Source organism: Symsagittifera roscoffensis, chromosome 6 (genome assembly GCF_963678635.1).
Source record: "Symsagittifera roscoffensis chromosome 6, txSymRosc1.1, whole genome shotgun sequence".
NCBI classification, from domain to species: domain Eukaryota; kingdom Metazoa; phylum Xenacoelomorpha; order Acoela; family Convolutidae; genus Symsagittifera; species Symsagittifera roscoffensis.
The window spans coordinates 19,532,286-19,553,597 of NC_087067.1; the positions used below are offsets into that span (position 1 = coordinate 19,532,286).

Below are 21,312 nucleotides of genomic sequence, written 5' to 3' on the forward strand. Positions count from 1 at the left end.
CTCTGTTTCGAAATTCATAAAAACATAATCTAAGCGCCCAAAAGTTTTATGTTGTTTATCATATTGTATTTTATCACAAAAATCATTCTTGAGTGCGAAATCAACAAAACCAAAACAATCAAGAATTTGTTCTTTGAGTTGGGTAAACCGTTTGATACGTTCATCATTTAACTCAAGTATTGAAGAACTGTTAATATTGTCATAACTCAGCGCATTAAAATCACCCGTCATGATAATTTTCAATTTATTGGGTAAAAATCTGATGCCTAATTTCAGGGAAATCAAAGTTGCTTGGAAGGAATTTGGGTTCGCATAAATTTTGATAAAAAACAAATCAAGTTTGACAAATTTTAACAATTGAAAACCTGTACTTGAAGCAAATTTTTTGCAGGACTCAAGTTTGCTGACCATAACGTTAAGAAACCAGAATTATTTGAGCTTGTTATTAAATCAAATTCAACAAACTCAGATGTATATTTTTAAGATTTGATATTTTTGCTTCCTGAATGCACAAAATGAAACAAGGCTATTTTTTTAATACTTGGCATTTTTTGTTAAATCAATGTAGTTTAGCTGGATATCGTACGATAAAAAATGTTAACGGAAAAAATATCTGGTTTTTCGCACATAGAAAGTTTGCTAAAACTTCCCTCCAACCAAGTCTTCTCCGTAGTTTTTGGATTTCACTTTAGGCCCTTTCTTCCGTGTTAAAACTGACCAAGAGGCTGGTGAAATTTCACGCTCTCTTTTTGTAAGCGTTCTTCCGTCAGAGGATCATTTCCGTTTGTTATTTTCGATATTTAAATTGTCTTTTTTTTTTTTTTTTGCAGAGTAAGAATGAAAATCTACGACCTGATTGTTGAGAACCTCAACCTTTTGTTTTTCTTCGCTTGGAGTTGCCGCACTGTTTGTTTTAGATTCAATAACCAAAACTGTAGATGTTGGTGTTTCCACATTCTTTTCTTCGACATTTTCGCTGCCATTACAAAACTTATCGCTTGTTGTTTCGTCATCGTTTTTCTCTTCGCTGGCATTATTGGAGCTTGATTTTTCTGGGGACTGATTATTTGGGTTATTGAGTATTTTGGTTTCCTATGTTGCACCAATAATCGTGATGACCTTTTTCTTGGCATCAGAGATCTTGCATTTTAGACATTCATGTAGTGAAGGTATGTGAAACGAGATTTCTACACCTTCCCACATTTTAAAGCTATCCATTCTCGATCTGTAAGACCAGTCCGTCAGCTTTTTCTCTTGATCTTCGTTTTGTTTTTATACATCGAAAATTGCTCTTCGTGCGTAAACATACTGACCTGGTTCAGTTGCGATACAGGTCTCACCTTGGAATATAGGGCTATGAATGATGTCTTCCGGTAATTGGAGAATTGATTACGCCTCGATATTGTTACATACAAACGGCAAATTAGACTAGGGCTAGTTTAGGGTAAATGTTCTTTGGTCTATGACATCTTGGAAACACCATCCTGCTATGTAGAATGATTCTTTCGCTTTTCATGGTGGTTATAAATTGCTCTGTTTTATGGGGAGCAAAAACTGTGTGTATAACAAAAAGAGTTTACCAATTTTCGATTTGAAGTTATTCAAATTCGTCATGTTCACAAAGAATCAAAATTTTTATCGAAGAATATTTATCTACAAAAGAACATTTAAGTCACAGAGTTTGGTTATTTAGTGGTTGATTTTTTGTATCATTGATTATGAAACTCAAAAAACAATTGTTATAGACTTAAACAATGTCACGTTACACAGCCTTTTCTTTTGGGTTTCTGATTGCTGTATTAGCATCTTCGTACGTAAGTATCTTGCTTATTTGCGTCCTGATAATGGATATCTTTTTGTACAAGTTTGATTGATATTGAAGATAGTATGATCCTAACCTTGAAGAGTTTTGTTTAAACTTGATTGACATTGAAGATAGAGTAAAATTTTGCTTCAAATTGAGTAGGGAATTCATGAAAAGCTTGGCAATCAAAGTTGCCGATTTTATAGATTGCTGAACTTTCATGGACGAAATAAAATAAGTTCACTATTTTATGATTTTAATTTTTGAATCAAAATGCTTAGGGAGAAATTGTACCAAAAGTTGCCTTGAAATGTGGAAAACCAATTTTCTTCAAAGACACTCAAGATGAATGGTCTGAATCAGAACAGGAATTTGATGCATGTGGCAGCGAGGAGGAAATCACGAACAGAGTGTTTGAGATATGTAAAGCAGTAAGGTTCTTTTCGGTATTGTCGGTTGATAATGATAAACAGCAATTTGAAATCAATAATCACAAATGATTATGTTGGTGCAAATTTTGAAAATTTAAAGGAATACTGTGTATTTTAGCTCTATGCTTCAATAGAAACTGAAACTATCAGTGAAGCTACCGCGAAAGAGTTCGTGCCTAGTTTCTGTTCTACCAACGAAGATTCGACTTCATGTTTTGGAAGACAGTTTATTTGTCACAGTGAGTGCTTTCAAAATGGTATCGCAATTGAACCTATAATTTTTATTGGATAAATTGTTGCTTTTTATTCACCATCTAATCTTTATACATTTAAAGTTTTATCAATTTTATTTGAAATGGGAATTTTTTCATCTTTTATTTAAATTAGGACTTTTGCCAAAGTATGTATTCGTTTTTAGAGAAAAGTTTCACAGCCAGGAGTTTGGTGGTACCTCAGAATTGCACCTTTGGGCATAGTGTGGCTAAAGATTGTGCCCTGGACTCGACTTTAAAAAGTCTGGCTCAGTATGAATGTGGAACAAGAATGAAGCCAGCGTATCTGCTACATGATTACGGGGTTCTCCCACCCAAGTGCGATAGTGAGTCTAGTATAGTAAAATTTGGATAGCCGAAGATTTAACATTATCGTCCTTCATTCGTGAAAAGAATACCCGTAACAGCACCAGAGATCATTGTCTAAAGGATGCGTTGCTTTGGTTCTTTAATTTGTTCTATATATTTTTTGATCTTAATGCAGTCAAAGATTCTGGCTAAACCAGGAATCAATAGCATAGGTTTTCTGGCCTTACCCAGGTACATAATGGTTTAATTTTTTTTCAGATGAAATCAACAAGTGGAAAGGCGTGGAATTCGTTTGTTGTCCAGTTGACCCAGCCACTATGATCAAAGGTTATTCTTTATAAGCTTTTTTCCTCCCAACTGATCTCAAATGCCAAAAATATTGTCACTCATTCCTTCTTTAACATGTCTTGGATAGTTTCAAATAAAAGGTCACGGAGTTCTCCTAGTTCAAAAAACGAATGATTATCTGAAAATTTTTGTTCATCGATTGAGTTGAGATGCAGTTATCTCGAAACAGTTGTAGTTTTTTCTGATTCTTTTAGAAAACGAGAAGAAGCTGGAAATGCTGGAGCAGAACACGGCGACTCGGTGTCGTCTTCAACCGGAGTCCGGGCCCTGTTTCGCCTCCCTTCCCTCCTGGTACTTCGACGCAGTGTCGGGTGCCTGTTTCATGTTCAACTACGGTGGATGTAATGGAAACAGGAACAGATTTGACTCTAAACAGGAGTGTATGAGTGCCTGCGCTCAACACGCAATTAAAACAGACACAAGTTAGCCTACGTTTTGTAAATCTATTTTGAAATTTTTTATAAAACATGTTAGTTAAACATGCGGGAGCAAGTGTCTTGTAATCGGGAACTAGATTTTATCCCATAAACATTTTTTAATAGTCTGTAAGAAATTGAACTTGTCTAACAAATTTGAGTCTCCTTTCCAGTTTTGTGTCGTTTGAAGGCCAAAATTCATTAATTAATCATTTTTTTAATTTATAAATCAGGTCGGTTGTTGCGTAAAAATCAGTTTAAAAACATAATCGCCAATTTTTTTTATGACACCAATTTCTCATGGAGTTTTTTTCTTTTCGTCTCATTGGGTATTGGGTATCTACTCACGCATTATCCGCTTGGTGGTCGCTCAGTAAATACTGAAAGATTATGTAATGCTGGTGCTGGTGGTTGTGTTTCTCCACTGTTTTTTTTTTTCTGAAAATGAGTTTCTCATTTTTCAAAAAAAATAAATTTCGACTTACTTATTCCCGTCTCATCTTCTATTTGCTAGCTTGCAACGCTCCGCTTTGCCTCGGTGTATGAAGTTTGAATTGCTTCCAAGCAGTTTTAAACGTTCATGAACTTTTGGCTTGTTGTGTCTAGTTTATTTGAAGTTTTGGAAAATAAATGCTCACTGTTAGTTCACATATTTAGGTCAAATCATCATTGCTCTCAAATGTGGAAGCAAACATAGCGAGAAAATTGTAGCCTTATTTTGCTGATTGGTTCCAATGGTGCATACTTAATGATTCTCAGGGGGATCTTTAATTACCTTAATAGCAAATTAGAAAATATATTACTTTTCTTTCCGGCATTGATCACAGGCTATCAAATGCTTTTAAACAAGTTCTTGTTAAGAGTCTATGAACGTAATGAATACTCTCAGATATGTTGCATTCACTGAATTTTTTTCCATCAGTCAATTTCACAAACCTGAACGATTTCTTTGATTTTAAAAATCAAAAATTTACCGATTAATGTTTAATAAAGAACTTGGTTCATGACAGAAAACTCCCACGCTTTGAATTTTTTTGAGACGACTATTTGCAAACTATATATAAATATATATTTTTACAAGGATTGTCGATTGCTGTTCAAGCACAGAATGTTCGACCATATTCGTTAAAAAATACTATAAAAAAAGTGTCTTTTGTTTTCTTCAATTAGTGAGTAGCGTGATTCGAGAACTATACAAACGCGTGATAGGTTAGTGAATAAGGCAAGATCGACAACATTTTGCTTCAAAAAATGAGTAACCAACAAAAAATGGAAAAAAATCAAAATGTTTTTTTTTTTACTTTTTGTACAAAATTTTTTTTTGAAAATATTTATTGCTGAATAAGCGCTGAATAAAACATGCAAAACCGGTTTTTCTCGATAGTAAAATCAACTTCTGTGAGTCTAAAAGTTTTTAAAAAAAAATAGTAAATTTTCATATAACCATGCTCGATTGAGTTACTGGCTCGAAGCTGAACTTGAAATTAAAAATTTTATACCTGCTTTTCTCAACACGAAGAAAACTTATTCATTTTTCTTAATGTCGTTCGAATTAGGAATGATAGGGCTTTAATTTGGTATATCACACGACCCTTTCGGATAATTATTTGTGGTACCTGATTTTGCGTGGAAAACAAAAAAAAATAGAAAAAAACTAAAACACACCGGATTACAAAGGTCCTCCCCATTTTCAATGGTCGGAACAATGAACCTCTTTATCTGTCATTTGTTTCTTTTAAGATGCCTGCATGCTACTACACTACTGTTTTAAATAGGAAATTCAGGCAGTAAATATGAGACGCAGCTTACAGTTTTTTAAGCTAAAATTCATAAGGATGTGCTTCAAAACTGTTACTGTGTGCATAAGAGTCAATAAACGCTTTGAAGCCGCTTACATATGTCGCGATATTTTTTTTCGGTAGTTTTGTTTCAAGAAAAAGTCTACAACTTGTTCAGGCTCAATTTTTTTTCAGTGTTTGACTTGACTTCTTTTTAAGTTTATATTTGCTTTGTTAAAAGGAAGTCGAACTCCACTATCGAACAATTACGGTCACGAAAAACTTGATTGAATTCCTGTTTCCGAAAGTGGATTTTTTCAGACTTCCCTGCGGAGTAAAAAGTTTTTCATTTAGATCCAGTCTGCTCAAATTTGTTTCAAATCACAAAAGTATCAGGAATTAATTATTTTTTAAAAGTTGAAGAGCTGTAGGGCCATACTTTTCTCCTGAATTGCGAAACCTGAAGTTTAAAAAACAAGTCAGTGTTTTTTTCTGTTTCCTTCCTTTTGTGACTTTTTTCAACTGTCTGTCGGTCATATTTTATAAAGCCTATTTTTTGTCAAACTGATTTTTTTCAAAGCTGGAATAAGTTGTTGCCTTTTGAAACTCTACTTACTGTCTTGCCTTTATTTTGAACGTTTTGTTCTTAGTATGCTGATGCTACATTCATTACACAAGCATAGCTTGTGTTATAGTATGGACTTTCTTTTTTTCCAACCTAAGTCGCAAATATTGTTGCGATGCAATAATATGTAAACATATGTAAGCGACATATGTTTCTACAAAAATGCGTTCATTTTGAAAGTGTTCATTTTGATCCAATTGATAAGAGGGTTCAATCCTGGGTAGGGACGGGTGTTTTTAATGAAATTTTTTGTATACTAGTTAACATGCGTCCGCTCTATAAATTGAGGCATGTTAGTTGGTAAGTTTCTTTTTTTTTCAAATACACTGGTACTGCTAATGCGTCATAATTTGCTTGCGGCACTTAGTAATTTTGTAGACTCATAATTGGCGTGCGTCTTTTAAGAAATTTTGTAGGCTCAAAGTTTTACCCATTCAATTTTTCCCAGTAGCGTTATCCGTCATAATTTTGCTTGTGTATGCGTAGTAAAAAGCTGTGATGTGGATTTCAAAATAAGTTCAACAAAATGTGTTTCGAGAAAAATAGGTCAAATTGTTTTTTTTTTGCTTTTCAGATTAATTTTGAAAGTAAGCGTGGTGCGATCGATTTCGATAGTGATACGTTTAGTTTTCTAGCCTGTTTTTTTTCTACATTTCGCTTGGACGTTTTTACAAAAAGGGATTAATAGTGTTGGGGAGAGCTTAAAAAGTTAATTTGACCGGCCTAAAAAAATCAATCTGTGCTGCCTATAGAAATCAATTTGGGCGACCTAAAAAAAGGTCGAAAAAACTTTTTTGAAACGTCTCTTCTCAAAAAATTCTAGATCCGTCTCTGAATAGATACACTCAGTTTTTTCATTGTTTTAAATTTTCAAGCTCGCATTTCATTTTTTTCGGCGATGAAGATCGCCGATTCCCTAAGTAGAACCGCGTCAAAGTCAGCTCGAGTGTTTCAGGTGCAAAATCTGATTTAATATTTTCGCGTGACCCGCATCGCAGCCTAAATTAGTTATTTGTATCCGTTTTTCAAATTGTCTTGATTAGATTAAGGAAAGGTTTCTTGCTAAAGTTCGCTGAAATTGAAAAACGTTCCTTTTTTGTTTTCTTAATTTAATTTACCTTTTGAACAGCTTCTCATTAGTTTTTTAACCGTCTGTCAGACATGTTTTTGGAACTTTGTAATACCCATCAATCATTTAATCCAACTTTAAAAATTCCACAAGAGTTTCCTTCTTTTCTAATTTTGTAAATTATTTGTCTAGAAGTTTTCTCAATAGTTGAATGTTCGAGGCTGAGTTTCTCATTTTAGCTGTTTTTGACCGAGCATGTTTTTGACCGAGCATGCCTTGAAATTTCTGGGAACTTGCAGTGGGTTGTTTTCAGAACTGCTTTGGAAGTTTGACCAGTTGGTTGGTCAATAAAACGTACAGTAAGCGGACCTCTTAAGTTTATTTAGACCTGCAGTCTTTACTATTTATCCATTATTCCTTCTAAAGTCAGTCTTTGCCTGTCATTTAAACATAAACTAAAGGCTAAATATTTGGCAAAATAAAGAACAGACTTAACTATAAAGATCTGAAATGGTGGAAATTTTGAGGATAGATAGTTATATGTAGGTTAAAAGCAACACATATAAGTGAAATTACCTGGCGAATACTTGTAGCTAAATACCTTTCAACTGAGGCTATATTTGCCCGGAAATTGAAGTGATTCAGTTTTGACTGCTGAAAAGGTTTCAAACAAGGAAATTAGGCTATGGTACGTACGGAAATGGTGCGCAAAAATTCAAATAAGGATACATGAGCGGAACAAAATTCATTGCTACCATGCTACCGTGTAACTTTGTTTATTAACAGGAAGTTCCACGAAGTTTTTCCCGCCTCTCATGAACCAGATGAGAAGAAAAATATATTTTTGAGAGTTGTTTTGTGCGTTGTCATACCGGAAGTTGCGGAATCCGGACAAGTATTAGTTATCGCCCGCTCATTGCTTCCTGAGAAGGAAACAGGCAAAAAAACGGTAGGGTAAGGACCGAAAAAACTGCTGGTTGCTAATGTTCAACTGTGCATCTAATATTCGTCTTCTGAAATAATTGAAATATCAAACGTTCATTGCAAAAATTTTAAACATTTCCAGCGGAAACGGAAAAATGATCTATTAAGTTGGTTTTGTCCGTCTAAATATATTCCAAAATCCTATTGGTTCAACTGCCTTTTTGCAAGGCTTAATGATTTTTATGCTAGATTTTGACGGGGTGTTAGTTCCGCAAAAATGTCATAAGCTTCGGCTATATAGCTTTTGCGAAGCTCTAATGAGCTCTTCATTTTTTCCAGCATAGTTTCTGTATTCGATGTGATGAGTTTAGGATTTTTTTTGTTTCGTTCGAGCTACTAATTTTCTATGAAGTTTGTATCGGCTAATTTCCTTCTGTTACATCATCTTTTCGATTGCACTTCTCAACTTAATGTACTTGTGAGTTAAAACTTAACCATTTTAACAATTTATTGTGTTTTAGCAGAAGTCACAAATAGCAACTCAGATGGAAATTCGCAGGAGTTGCCTGATGAAGATGTCGAAGAAGGTGATGATGGTTCTGGAACCATCATCGAAGAGGATCTGCTACAGAAGCATACTTCGAGTGATGAGCATCCAACCGAACGAACCACAGAGCAGATTATGAACCAGTATATTGACCTGCCTTACCTCTTGGGCGGAGAGCCGAAATCCTGGTTCAAGGTCAAAATAGCCGATATTGATTTCCTGGATGAGAATTTTGTGAAGCCAGAAAGTTTGAACGAGCACGATGTTTACACAAAGGTTGGTTTCGTTCTGTAACTTGATTTTCAATAAGCAAAACAGCTCTGAATGTAAATTGTTGCATGAGCTTTCCTTGTTTGGTTATCGGGCTATGGCAAATACAATACAGTTTTATTTTATGGGTGCACAAGCGAAGCGGAAGCGTACTTTTGTCTTAAGTTACCAAGTGTCGGATAATAGCAAATATAGGCTTGTAGATTTTTTATTGTGGTTTAGGCTAGATCTTTTCTCTTTGTTCAAGCACCTATGCTTGTTCAAAACTAAAAAAATAATAAATGTTTTGTTCGTCGAAACTGATGATAACGGATTAGGAATGACTTTTGTGCTTCGCTAAGTTGTTTCAAATGCGTATAAATACAGTAAGGTTTTGTGTTTGCCTTGTGAATGCAACTATAGATTGATATGATTTATTGACAAAAGGAAACATTCAGTTTATCGAGATGAGAAGATGCCCATCAGCGCTCCGGAAAAAGGCGTATTTGTTTGGTTTCAGGTAAATTGTGATTTTTCAATGATTTATTGAAAGAAGTTGGAAATGCGATGACTTTCGCCTTTTTTCCCTTTTTTGATGATTTTTTGTGTTTGTAGGAAAATTCTTAAAATTAGTTCAAAATCAAATGTACTTTTTGCGGTTTGACTTTTGATGTCTTAATTTCAGTTCGTTTTTTTTGTTAAAAGGAAGGCAAACTCAATTATCGAACAGCAGAAGTGACCGACTTATTTACCTATTGATCCAGTTTGCTCAAGTAGGGTTTATTTTGTCGAAAATAGTTTTAAAAATTTAAAAATTAAAATTTCATATCAACATATTTCGAGACAAATAGAGACTCACGTGTAAAGATTTGAAAGATAAAGTTGATTCGACATTTTTTGCGTTTTGCCATATTTTTTTTGACTTTGAGGCTTTCCTCCCCTCTTTATTTGAATGAAACTTGTAGAAAAAAATTGCTTGATGCTATGCTTTAAAGTTCTTAATGCTCTTGTTCTTGCTGTCTACTTCGTTTTCTCAGTGAGCGAAGTAAAGACACTTGGCAGTGTGGTATTTTAATTGTTTATTTTTTCGGGGGAAACTTTTAAGCTGTTTCTGTTCATTTTTGGGGGTTTGACTTTTGTTTACGATAATATCGCTGCAATTTTTTTCAATTGGAAGTCAAAGTAAGCTCCTTAATAATGAAAGAGTATGTGACACGGAAATACGTGTTGACTTTTTGTGTTTATAAATAGGATTTTTTAGACTCACCAGCGTAATTTAAAAATGAACCTTTTCAACCAGTGTTCTCGTTTTGAGCTCGTGTTTCGAAGTTATGCCATTCATTAAATGCTTCATAATTGATCTTTCAGCTGATAAAAATAATGTTTGAAGCTCAAACGTTGAGGAATTATTTTTTAATGATGAATGGTTTCCTTGATTTATTCCCTAAGAGTCTGTTAACTATGTTTAATCTCAGGCAGCTGAAGAAAATAAGAACCAGAGAAGTTTTTCTCTAGCATCATTTTACGCAATAATCTTTCTAGAATATAGTATATTGGTTAAATTTACTGCTTTATCTGCAAATCAATCAGAAAATTATTCAACCCCCTACCGACCCAAAGGGCCCCTCCTTTTTAATATTTTGAGATATCCATTTTTGGCTGACTGACCCTAAAATTGTTCTAAAGGCGCCTTTGGCGTCAATATATACTAATTTTGAGGGGAGAGCGCGTGCCGAAAAAACACGATGTTTGGTCAAAATTTTCCAAAAGTGCCTAAAAACGTCTTTTTTGGCCTGTTTTTTCAAAATTTTGCCTGCGGCGAAGAAAATTTTCTCAAAATAGGGTCTTTATAATGATTTGTGAGAGCTCACAAAGTTAATGTGGTCGGCCTAAAAAAAGGTCGACAAAAAGAAAATCCGCGCCCTTCGAGAAAATCCTAGATCCGCCCCTAAGTGTCCCCGATGTGATTCAAAATTTCAAGGTTTGCAAAAGTGAGTCTCCTGTGTGTTAGACAGTAACAGAATTCAAGTTTTTTTAGTTGGCCTAAGGTTGATTTGCTGATATTTTTATAGTGATATCTTTTTAAAAGTATATTCAAATGCACCTTGACTAACCTAGACTCGGGGAAAGAATTGATTTCAAAAACATCCTTCATTGCCATAAAATCAATATTTTTGTTCATTATTAATGTACGTTTTCTGCTACGACTCGATATGAAATGAAAGAACGTAAATCAATGCCAACACCGTCATAAAATGCATTCCATTGTATTTTTGCTTCATGCAGAAAACTAGGACTGTTAATCGCCGAAGGCATAATTATCAACATATTAGTTCACCGACATTTTTTTTCTCGAGCCACTTATGTTTTTTGAAATTTTGTTTCACTGACTTTCTAAAGACAAATTATCGGATTTTTTTCGATTAATAAAGGTTTGAAGCGGTTATTTTGAAGATTCTAGTTAACAGTTTTTTTTTTCAGCTGACAGACTCGTCATACGACACGGCTGACTGTCTCTTCAATCTGTTTCAGACTGGAAAAAAAAAACGGACCAAAAATTTCTAAATAGATTGACATTTTTAACGGCAGCCAAAGGCATCTCTATTACAGACGCTAAAGACGTCCGACATAATTATAACACTTGTGACTATTCAAATGCTTTGGCGCCGAATTAGGTTTTAATAACGGTACTAACTAGTTCGTTAAGTAGAGCGTTGAATTGGTCGCTTTCATTTTTTTGCACAATAGGTAGTATATCGAGCTGAACTTAGCGCGATTAACTCAATCTGAAAATGTGGAAAATGGAGAAAAAATTATTGCTTGCAGAAATGCTCTCCATTTTTTTGCAAATACGAAATGAATATAGAAATAGCTAGTATTTGAACATAATAACCTAAATTATAGAGTAGACGAACAACTTTTTTGTGCTAATTAGTCATGTTTTAAAATTAGGTGAAGAATAAGTTTTGGGAAGCAAGATATTCGAGATCCTTTCTGAATTCCCAATAATGTTGGCTCTTTCTTGAAAAAAGGCATATCTTTTTGGTCAGAAAACATAACGATATAGTTTTAAAATTCTGCTCTATGACCCGATATAGAAACGCGGTGTCTGAATCGATTATAATTCACTGTTATGTTTAAATATTATTCTTTTTTGGAAAAGCTGTATGTATAAATGAATGCTAATCAATATTCTATTTGATTTGGCTGCTGGCTTTGTTTTGTTGGTAGATTAAAAAATAATGCGAATGCGTATATATGGTAAGATAACATGTAAGTGGAAAAAATTGCCGCATTGTCAAATTGAAAACCAGATGCAGTGCAATAATACATTCATCGGTTTCAAAAACGAGGTTTTAAGAGAGTTTTTAATAACCAAAGCAGAATATTGTATAGTTACTGAACGTAACAGGAAGTATTAGTTAAAGTCTCTTTTCCACCTGCCTCTAAAAGTGAATTTCATTTGAAATTTTGCCTGGTAAGCGAATGAACGATTCTTAATTTTATATCTTACTATTATAAAAATAAGCATTTAGCGATAGTTTCATGGAAGTACGGATCATTTCACTTCTCCACACATTACTAGTTGTCCAATTTCATAAAATTTTTGCTTTCTGTAGTGGCTAAATTCGAACAATATCAAATGTGTTCAGAATGGTTAATTTGTTCATCGTCAAAAATTTAATTAAAATTATGGCAATGCCAAGATTATTTTTCAAAATGAAATTAAAATAATGCGGAGGGGGGTTGAAAGGAGCCAGAAGTACTATGAAAATCCAAAATTTGTAAAGAGTGGATTGGATAAGGTTTCTATCATAATGAGAGTCGAAATTTCTGATTGAGGGTTGAGCGATATGCTTCCAAAGCCTACCGTGTGGCCATGAGTTAAGTAGATTTCTGAATAAGACCTTTAAGTCATGATTCCATCGATATAAAATATTTCTAAAAAGATGTCTGTGTCGAGAAAAACTGGTTTGAAATTTTTGTTTTATAATCGAAGTGTCAAGTCACCTTTCCTTTTGGTTCATTTTAAGTTAATTGTGCAAAATTTTTATAATTATACGCTGATAAAGCCACGATAGTTTTTCAAAACTGAAAAAACTTATTTTTTTTTCGGTTTTTTGCCAAATAAACATTTTATGCCACATACACAGCAATCGTCAATTCTTGTTATATGCAATTGTTTAATGTTTTTTGTAACTGTAATCTTCAATTATCAGAAATTTGAAGCTTTTTTAGTCGTATTTCGAACTGCAAAAATTTCCATAAATTTTTTTAATGGATAATAAGGGATCGGCGTGTAGGCTTGTTAGACTAGTGTAAAACGTATGTCTATCAGTCGTTGATAAACATAAATTGGCGGTATTTTTAAGAGTTGATGAGCGTAGTTCAGACTCTTATATGGGTCACGGTGATTTTTTCTTTCTTTTTTTTCAGGAAAAGTCTTAAATGTTGTTCAGGCTCATAAATACTTTTTTGTTATTTTTCTTCTGATTCCTTTTCAAGTTCAATTTATTTCCTTTGTTAAAAGGAAAGAAAACTCCACTTTAAATCAGTGAAAGTGTAAAGGTCGCGAAAAACGTGATCAACTTCTAGTTTAGATAGTGGAATTTAATTATCGAATTTCCCAGCGAAATAAAAGTTTTACCTATTAATCCAGTTTTCTCCATTTGGGTTAAATTTATCGAAAATTGGTCAATCGTTATTGATAGTTTTATAAGTTTTCATAAATTTAAGGCCATCTATTTAGAATTAATGAAATGAAAACTTTCAAAAAAATAAGTCCGTTCTTTTTTTTGAAATGTTTATTAAGAGTGTGAACGCTAGTGTAAAACTTATGTCTATCAGTGGTTGAAAAACATAAATTGGCGGTATTTTTAAGAGTTGATGAGCGTAGTTCAGACTCTTATATGGTTCACGGTGATTTTTTCTTCTTTTTTTTCAGGAAAAGTCTTAAATGTTGTTCAGGCTCATAATTACCTTTTCGTTATTTTTCTTCTGATTCCTTTTCAAGTTCAATTTATTTCCTTTGTTAAAAGGAAAGAAAACTCCACTTTAAATCAGTGAAAGTGTAAAGGTCGCGAAAAACGTGATCAACTTCTAGTTTAGATAGTGGAACTTAATTATCGAATTTCCCAGCGAAATAAAAGTTTTACCTATTAATCCAGTTTTCTCCATTTGGGTTGAGTTTATCGAAAATTGGTCAATCATTATTGATAGTTTCATAAGTTTTCATAAATTTAGGGCCATCTATTTTGAATTAATAAAATCAAAATTTTCAAAAAAATTAGTCCGTTCATTTTTTTGGTTTGTTTATTAAGAGTGTGAACGCTGTTCAGACTCTTATTTAGATCGCGATCACTTTTTTTTTCAGGAAAAATTTTAAAACACTCTAGTAACTACCGGAGTGCATTCAAATATTTTCTTGCACATTTGAATGCTTTTTGATTTTTTATGTACTTTTTGAGTTCAATTGAAATTCATCTGCTACAGGGCAGCCAAATTGCGATGTCCAAATACCAAAGAGAAAATGGCGCGAAAAAACTTCTAGTTTCGAAAATGGACTTGAATTTTCAGATTTCCCCGCGAAAGCAAAAATACTCATTGATCCATTTGTCTCAGCTTGGGTAAACTTTATCAAAAAATAGTCAATTGCTATTTTTTCTTGAAATTCGAATTGCTTCGAAAGTTTTGATTTTTTTCAAAAACAGGTAGTTTTTTTTCTGTTTATTTGCGTTCATTAGCTCTTTTCCAACTGTCTGTTGACTAGGTTTCTACTGAACGAACAAGTTTCTACTGAACGAACTAGTTTTAATTTTTTGGTAGATTTGTTTTTCACACTTTCAATTTGTTTGATCAATTTGACTTTTAAATCATATTTAGGCTCACTTTTAAATCATATTTAGGCTCTTCTTAGTTCATTACTACCCAAAAGCAGGCTGAAAATTTTTTTGAAAAAGAACATTTTATCTTTTCAATTTTTTTTAAATTTAATTTTTATTAATCACCGTAGTATTAATTAGAATATACACAACAAGCTGCCTTTTAGGTGTTTTCTGTAGTCTAAATTATTTTTGTTTCTGAGTCTTTATCTGAACATCATCAAATTGCATCGTTTTGAAACAAATTTAGTTTATAGAAGAACTAAATTTTTAATTCTTAGGTGTGAAGAACATCGATAGAAGACATTTTGCTGTAATTGTTAAGTCTTAAAGTTTAATTATTTCTTTCCTCATTGTTAGGTTGTTTTTCATCAGAAACGATGAAGCAGAAAATTGACAATACAAAAATTGTTTGAAAACGATGCAATGAGTAAGTCTGATAAAAAATAGCCCTTGAAATATAGTTCAGTACTACTCGAAACTCCACTCTAGAAATGTGTCCCAACAGAAGTTAGAAACAGAAAAAAAAACTTTTTAATTTCTGCAATTCTCCAGCTTAAATTTTGAAAAGATAGTCTGGATTAGCTTCAATTCCCTTCTAATTTTGAGTGCAATATCTTATTTGAGCTGATCGATTCTATTATATCGAACTAGTGAACTTTTGGGTGCTTTCTTTCTTCTTAATTCAAGTCTAAATTTTTGGTCGCCTTATTCCAACTAATCTAATCTCAATCCCCTGTCTCCTACATGTGAAATATTTGCCTTTTAAGTGCATTAAGGCGCCCCTGGCTTTTCCTTCCTACCAATTTTTTGTCTTCCTTCCTTTTTTCCCGCGTTGTTAGAACAATTTTCCCCAAATTCATGTTTCCGATAGTTTTTTTAATGAATTTTCATTTTTCAATTTGAATTTGTATTGAAAGAAAAAATTGAAATGCCGTTTTTTTGGAAAGCGGCTGAGAGGGGGTGGCGTTATATATTAGTCAATGATAAATGACCTAATGGTTCTTCGGCTAGTTGACTTTCAATTTCCTACCTTGTTTCAAGTTGCATTTTTCGCCTGTCACTTCGTGTTTGGTTGCTGATGATGAGTTATTGATGGGCTTATGAGCAAATATTTGGACAGAATTTAGTTGCTGTTTATAAGGATGCGGCCTGTCAGTTTTTGTGGTGGTGCGATAATGAAGGGTTTTTAATGACTTTTTTCGACATGGGAATTAATTCTGAAAATGAGGCTTTGAGTATAAATCAAAGGCATCAGTTTTGCTTTGTGTTACTTGATTTGACCTTTTCTGATTAAAAAACTGTCAGTGTTCAATGAACTGAATTAAAAATTAGGTACATAAGTTGGGCCTGCAGACATGAATTCTAATGTTCCAAATGGTAATGAAATTGATATAAATCGGCACTCTTGAACCATAGCAAATCCTACCACTGTTTGATCGTCATTTATCTTGAATATATTTTATACAAATAAAGCAGGGAGTTTGTTGTAGTTTTTAGTTGTAGTGGTGTATGGATAAATAAACTTTACACCAACCCCTAAAGGGGAAGGAATTTTGGCAATGGGTGTTTTTTTTTTCGCCCACCATCAGACACTTCAAAGAAAACTCGTAGGAAAACAAGTGTAGTATCAAAGTTTAGTCCTAGTGACCGTGATTCTGATTTCAATAAATTGCGATGAAGCCTTTCAGTGTCGTAATAATTAATCCTGGTTCTTTTTTTCATTTTTTTCTGATTGGAAATTGCTACTGAAAATCTAATTATTCGGGATTTTTTTTTCATTATTTTAGCTATTATGATTCTATTATTATTTTAACGCTCATTAACCAATTCAGTCCGCTATCACTACGTCAAATATACACAACGAAAAATTCTCTGGTTCAATCCGCGGTGTTGACAAAATTTTTGAAATTTTGCAATGGGATGAAGGCATAATTAGTTTTCGGGCACAATTATGTTTTTTGTCTCGATAGTTAATCACCTGAGAGTAACAACAAAATTCTATCACTGGGCAAAAAGCTACTACCATCAAAAATGATATTAATAATGACGATGAAAAGGATGGTTATCACGGTGATGAAATGATTGTATACAATGATGGTGATGTGATGATGATGATGATGATGATGTTGATTTCAGGCACTGGTGCAACTGGAGGACTCTTACGAATCTGAGATGACTGGACTGATGCATGACTACGAGAGTGCAGAGAGAAGTTTTATCCAGGCACTTCAGTCCACCCACTCCAACGCACAGCTCACTGACGCCTTCCAGAAACAAATTGTGCAGGTATGAATTGTGAACATCGTGATGTTATGGTAATTGTTCCGATAATTTGAATTTTGTATTCGGGGGTAATACTATGTCATAAAAAACACTCGGCATTACAAAAGTGTCTTCTAAGCATGTACAAAAAACCAAAATCAAACCGCAAAAAAATAATCAAATTTGAGCGTTCACAAATTTTGAAACTTTTTGCTGAACAAAAAAAAACACGGTCTCACATAAAGGTCTTCATTTCGTCCATTGACTTAAAAAAATCAAAAATCTTTGGCTCTTTCCTTTTACACATAAACACAGTTTCTATAATGTAACGAGTGGATTTCTAAGGTTAAGTATGGAGACCATATATGTGTTCAAAATTTTAAGAAGGATTTGGAGTGTAAAATCACAGCACTCAAATTGATTTTAACTGGATTATCAATGCCTAATCTCATCATCACTTTTTGATAAATGCGCCTATCCAAATTTGGTTAGGGAGTTATCCGGGGGTTATGCTCCTATCCGGGGGTTATAGTATGACAACGGTTTTCCTATTTACAAAGTTTTTACATTTGCGAGAGCAAGTGTCTTGTAATAAACTTCTAACTTCTTTTTTTTAATTTGAATAAAACGCCATTGAAAGATACATGTGTAAATTTTGAAAGTGAAAAAATTAAAAGAACACAACTTTAATCAGTTTTTGACGTTTAAATGTGTGTAAGTCTTTCCTTATGTCGGAATTATTCAAAATTTACACCAATTTTGTGTCGATAAACCAGAAAAGTGGGTTTATAATTCTGTGCAAATTAGGCCAGTTTAGCCACTGGGTACTTTTATTTTCTAACTAAATTGAGAAAACCTGATTTTCACGACATTTTGACGTTTTACGACCTCTGGCTTCTGTGTGGTAGTCATTTTTACATTTTAGCCAAAACATGTTTAGATTTAAGTTAGGCGCCTTTTACCTAAGAGAAAAAATTGAAAGTGAGATATATAAACAGAAAATGTTGAATTTTTTCATTAGTCTATGATTTTGACAGATTTCTTATGAAGAAATGAAATATTAAGAAATGACAAATAGTAAATGTTTTGGAGACTAATTTGAATTGATTTATATTGTCTTTGCTCATTATTTTTCAAAAGGAAAAACTTGGTTATTGTGGTAAAATTTCCTCGACAATTTTTTTTGCCTTTTTTCATGTTGAGATCTTATGCGTGATTCATAATCCCACTTGTGTTTAATTTGCGAAATGAGAATGGAGTCATTTGTCGGTAATCTTTTGATCCTCGTAACAGTCTTGTTTGGTATGAGATTGAGATAAAATCAGGGAGGCTTTTGTTACCATTTATCCAGGCAGGTTTTGTGACAGTGTTGTATTATCTGGGGGTATACGAACAACAGAAGGATCAATTAGCCGAGGTACAATTGTCCTGCTGCTGCGAAATATATTTTTACATGCAGAAAAGTTTGATCGAAATCATTCTCTAATTTTGGTCAAGAAATAAATTTTTTGGTCAAGAAACTCACATTTATTCAAATTATAGGGCCACAGGGATAATGAAATGGTTACTCAAAACAGATTTGTGATAGTTTGTCGAAATTAGGTCTTAATGGGCGAAGCTCATTATAAAAAGAGAAAAAGTTGAATTTTTGCTTTAAACTTTGATCATAACTTTTTGCTTGAAACTTTGAGCTGTTTTTTGTCCAAGTTATTGAACCTATGTTTTGATTAAACTAATTCTTATCTATTAAATGAGAACCTGACTTCAAACATATCGTCTACTTGAACAGCTACTGGTATCTTGGTCGGATTTGATTCGCTAATTGGCAGAAGGTAGGGGTTATCTGAAAATGAGGGACCACCAACGTGATAAAAATGACAAAATTTGGCAAAAGAAGCTTTTTCGTTTCGGGGAATTAGGTTGACATGCGAATTAAAGCATTTTCATGACAAAATGCGACTTTTTATGCTTTAGGCATGTTTTAAGGTTTGACCTTAAAAACTTCTTTATGATTCACAAAAAATTCTACTCTCTCAACGTATATCTGACTCGAACTCGAAATAATTTGAATCGCTTATTTTCATGCGCTTTATATTTTAAAAGCTAAGTACTTCTAAAAGCTTTTAAAGGTATGTTGACTCAATTTTTATCAATCGTCCCGAAAATTTTTTTTCTTTGTTTTAATCATTTTCAAAGCTTGATCGCTCTCTGACAGATGGCGTTTTAACCAACCTCACAGGTCTTGATTTATAATCAGCACTTTAGTACTATTTATAACAAGCAGCTTGTCGGTCGATTAAACCAGCGCCAGGTATATTTAATGATTGACAAAGTAAAAAGCTGACGCCAAGCTGCAAAAACTGAAAAAGAATTTGCGTACCTTTTTTCTTTGGCTGACTGGTCATTAAAATTTTGCTCCGCAGGTAATTGTAACTTGTGATGTTAAATTACAAGTTTGCTGGAGTGCTACTTCAGAAAAGATCATCATGGTGTGAATTAAGAAGCTGTGAAATTCTCTGTGACTATTTGCTACTTTTTTAAACTAAATTTGCTAGATCTAAAAATTTTTAAACTAAAATTCCATGCCCAGAGAAATCAGATTTTCTAAATACACCAATGACGCTGAGATTGAACCAAATTTGAATAGGGGAATTTTTCAAAAAGTGATGATGACATTAGGCATTGATAATCCAGTTACAATCAATTCGAGTACTGATATTACACTCCAAATCTAAAAAATTTTGAACATAAATGGTCTGCATACTTAACCTTATAAGTCCACTCGTTACAACATAGAAACTGTGTATATGGAGGAAATGGAGACACTTTTGTAAGGCCGAGTGTTTTTATGTTCAGCAAAAAGTTTCAAAGTTTGTTAACGCTCAAATTTGTTTTTTTTTTGCGGTTTGATTTTGATTTTTCGTACATGCTTAAAAGACACTTATGTAAGGCCGAGTGTTTTTTGTTCACCAAAAAGTTTTAAAATTTGTTAACGCTCAAATTTGATTTTTTTTGCGGTTTGATTTTGATTTTTCGTACAGACTTAAAAGACACTTATGTAAGGCCGAGTATTTTTTGTTCAGCAATAAGTTTGAAAATTTGTTAACGCTCAAATTTGATTTTTTTTGCGGTTTGATTTTGATTTTTCGTACAGACTTAAAAGACACTTATGTAAGGCCGAGTATTTTTGTTCAGCAATAAGTTTTAAATTTTGTTAAAGCTCAAATTTGATTTTTTGTGCGGTTTGATTTTGATTTTTCGTACATGCTTAAAAGACACTTATGTAAGGCCGAGTGTTTTTTGTTCAGCAAAAAGTTTTAAAATTTGTTAACGCTCAAATTTGATTTTTTTTTTGCGGTTTGATTTTGATTTTTCGTACATGCTTAAAAGACACTTATGTAAGGCCGAGTGTTTTTTTTTGTTCAGCAAAAAGTTTTAAAATTTGTTAACGCTCAAATTAGATTTTTTTGCGGTTTGATTTTGATTTTTTGTACCTGCTTAAAAGACCTTTATGTAAGGCCGAGTGTTTTTTGTTCAGCAAAAAAATTTGAAATTTGTTCACGCTCAATTTTGATTTTTTGCGGTTTGATTATGATTTTTGTACAGGCTTAGAAATTCCGCACTCCGTTCATGAAAATGCCAATAGAGCTAAAAACACGTGAATGGATTTAAGTTTCGAGCGTGAAATATGATTTGTAGATTTGCCACCGGAATAAACAATTCCCTCAAATTTCAAATGCGACTCATTTTTCTCTCATTGGTTAGTTTTGTGAGATCATTTAAGATCCTTTTCAAAGAGCCTTAAGGTGATTTATTCTTTCTCCAAATTTTGAAACTGAAAAAATCATTTTTTCAGTGTTCTTGAGTTCATTGACACTTTTCCAAGTTTCAGTTGGCGATGTTAGTAACTGGGCTTCAATTAGAATTTTGCGAAATAACATTGCATTACGATGGAATTCGGCTTAGCCTCCTGGAAAAAAAAATAGAAAAAATTATTTAAGTAGATCAGTTAATCGATGCATCACACTATTAAACAAAAATGGGAGGATCAACTCATTAAACCGGAAATGACTATTAACTGGGTCATTAACTACAGATTGACCAGTTTCGGCTGCAATAGTGGTGCGAAACAAAAGTTCAACTAGTAAAAAAGTTGCAACAAAATAACTCAGTCTGGAATGTGCGGAAATAATGCACATAGACTATCCCCAGACAGAAACGCAAATTATTTTTTATTATCAACAAAAGAAATAATGCACATAAACTCCCCAGAGAGAAACGCAAATTATTTTTTTATAATCAACAAAATTTACGATGCACAGGAACAAAATTTTTAATTTACATAATTAAGACGCCGATTTGTGCCATCTTTCTTCCACTAAACTAAAATTTG

The 21,312-nt window shown here is 33.2% G+C and overlaps 1 protein-coding gene across 3 annotated transcripts in view; it reads left to right on the plus strand.

Annotated features, from left to right (window-relative positions):
• The first annotated feature begins 1,652 nt into the window (after nucleotides 1–1,652).
• The window catches only part of LOC134848039 (amyloid-beta precursor protein-like), a 37,711-nt gene continuing 18,051 nt past the window's right edge, over nucleotides 1,653–21,312 (plus strand). For 2 of the 3 annotated variants that reach the window (XM_063865371.1, XM_063865374.1), the window contains exons 1-8: nucleotides 1,653–1,814; nucleotides 2,086–2,235; nucleotides 2,354–2,474; nucleotides 2,654–2,833; nucleotides 3,075–3,143; nucleotides 3,359–3,586; nucleotides 8,498–8,799; nucleotides 16,794–16,943. In XM_063865371.1, the coding sequence (XP_063721441.1) occupies nucleotides 1,755–1,814; nucleotides 2,086–2,235; nucleotides 2,354–2,474; nucleotides 2,654–2,833; nucleotides 3,075–3,143; nucleotides 3,359–3,586; nucleotides 8,498–8,799; nucleotides 16,794–16,943 (1,260 nt within the window). In that variant the 5' untranslated portion in view covers nucleotides 1,653–1,754. The remainder of the gene's footprint in view (nucleotides 1,815–2,085; nucleotides 2,236–2,353; nucleotides 2,475–2,653; nucleotides 2,834–3,074; nucleotides 3,144–3,358; nucleotides 3,587–8,497; nucleotides 8,800–16,793; nucleotides 16,944–21,312) is intronic. The other variant, XM_063865372.1, reaches the window with a different exon arrangement.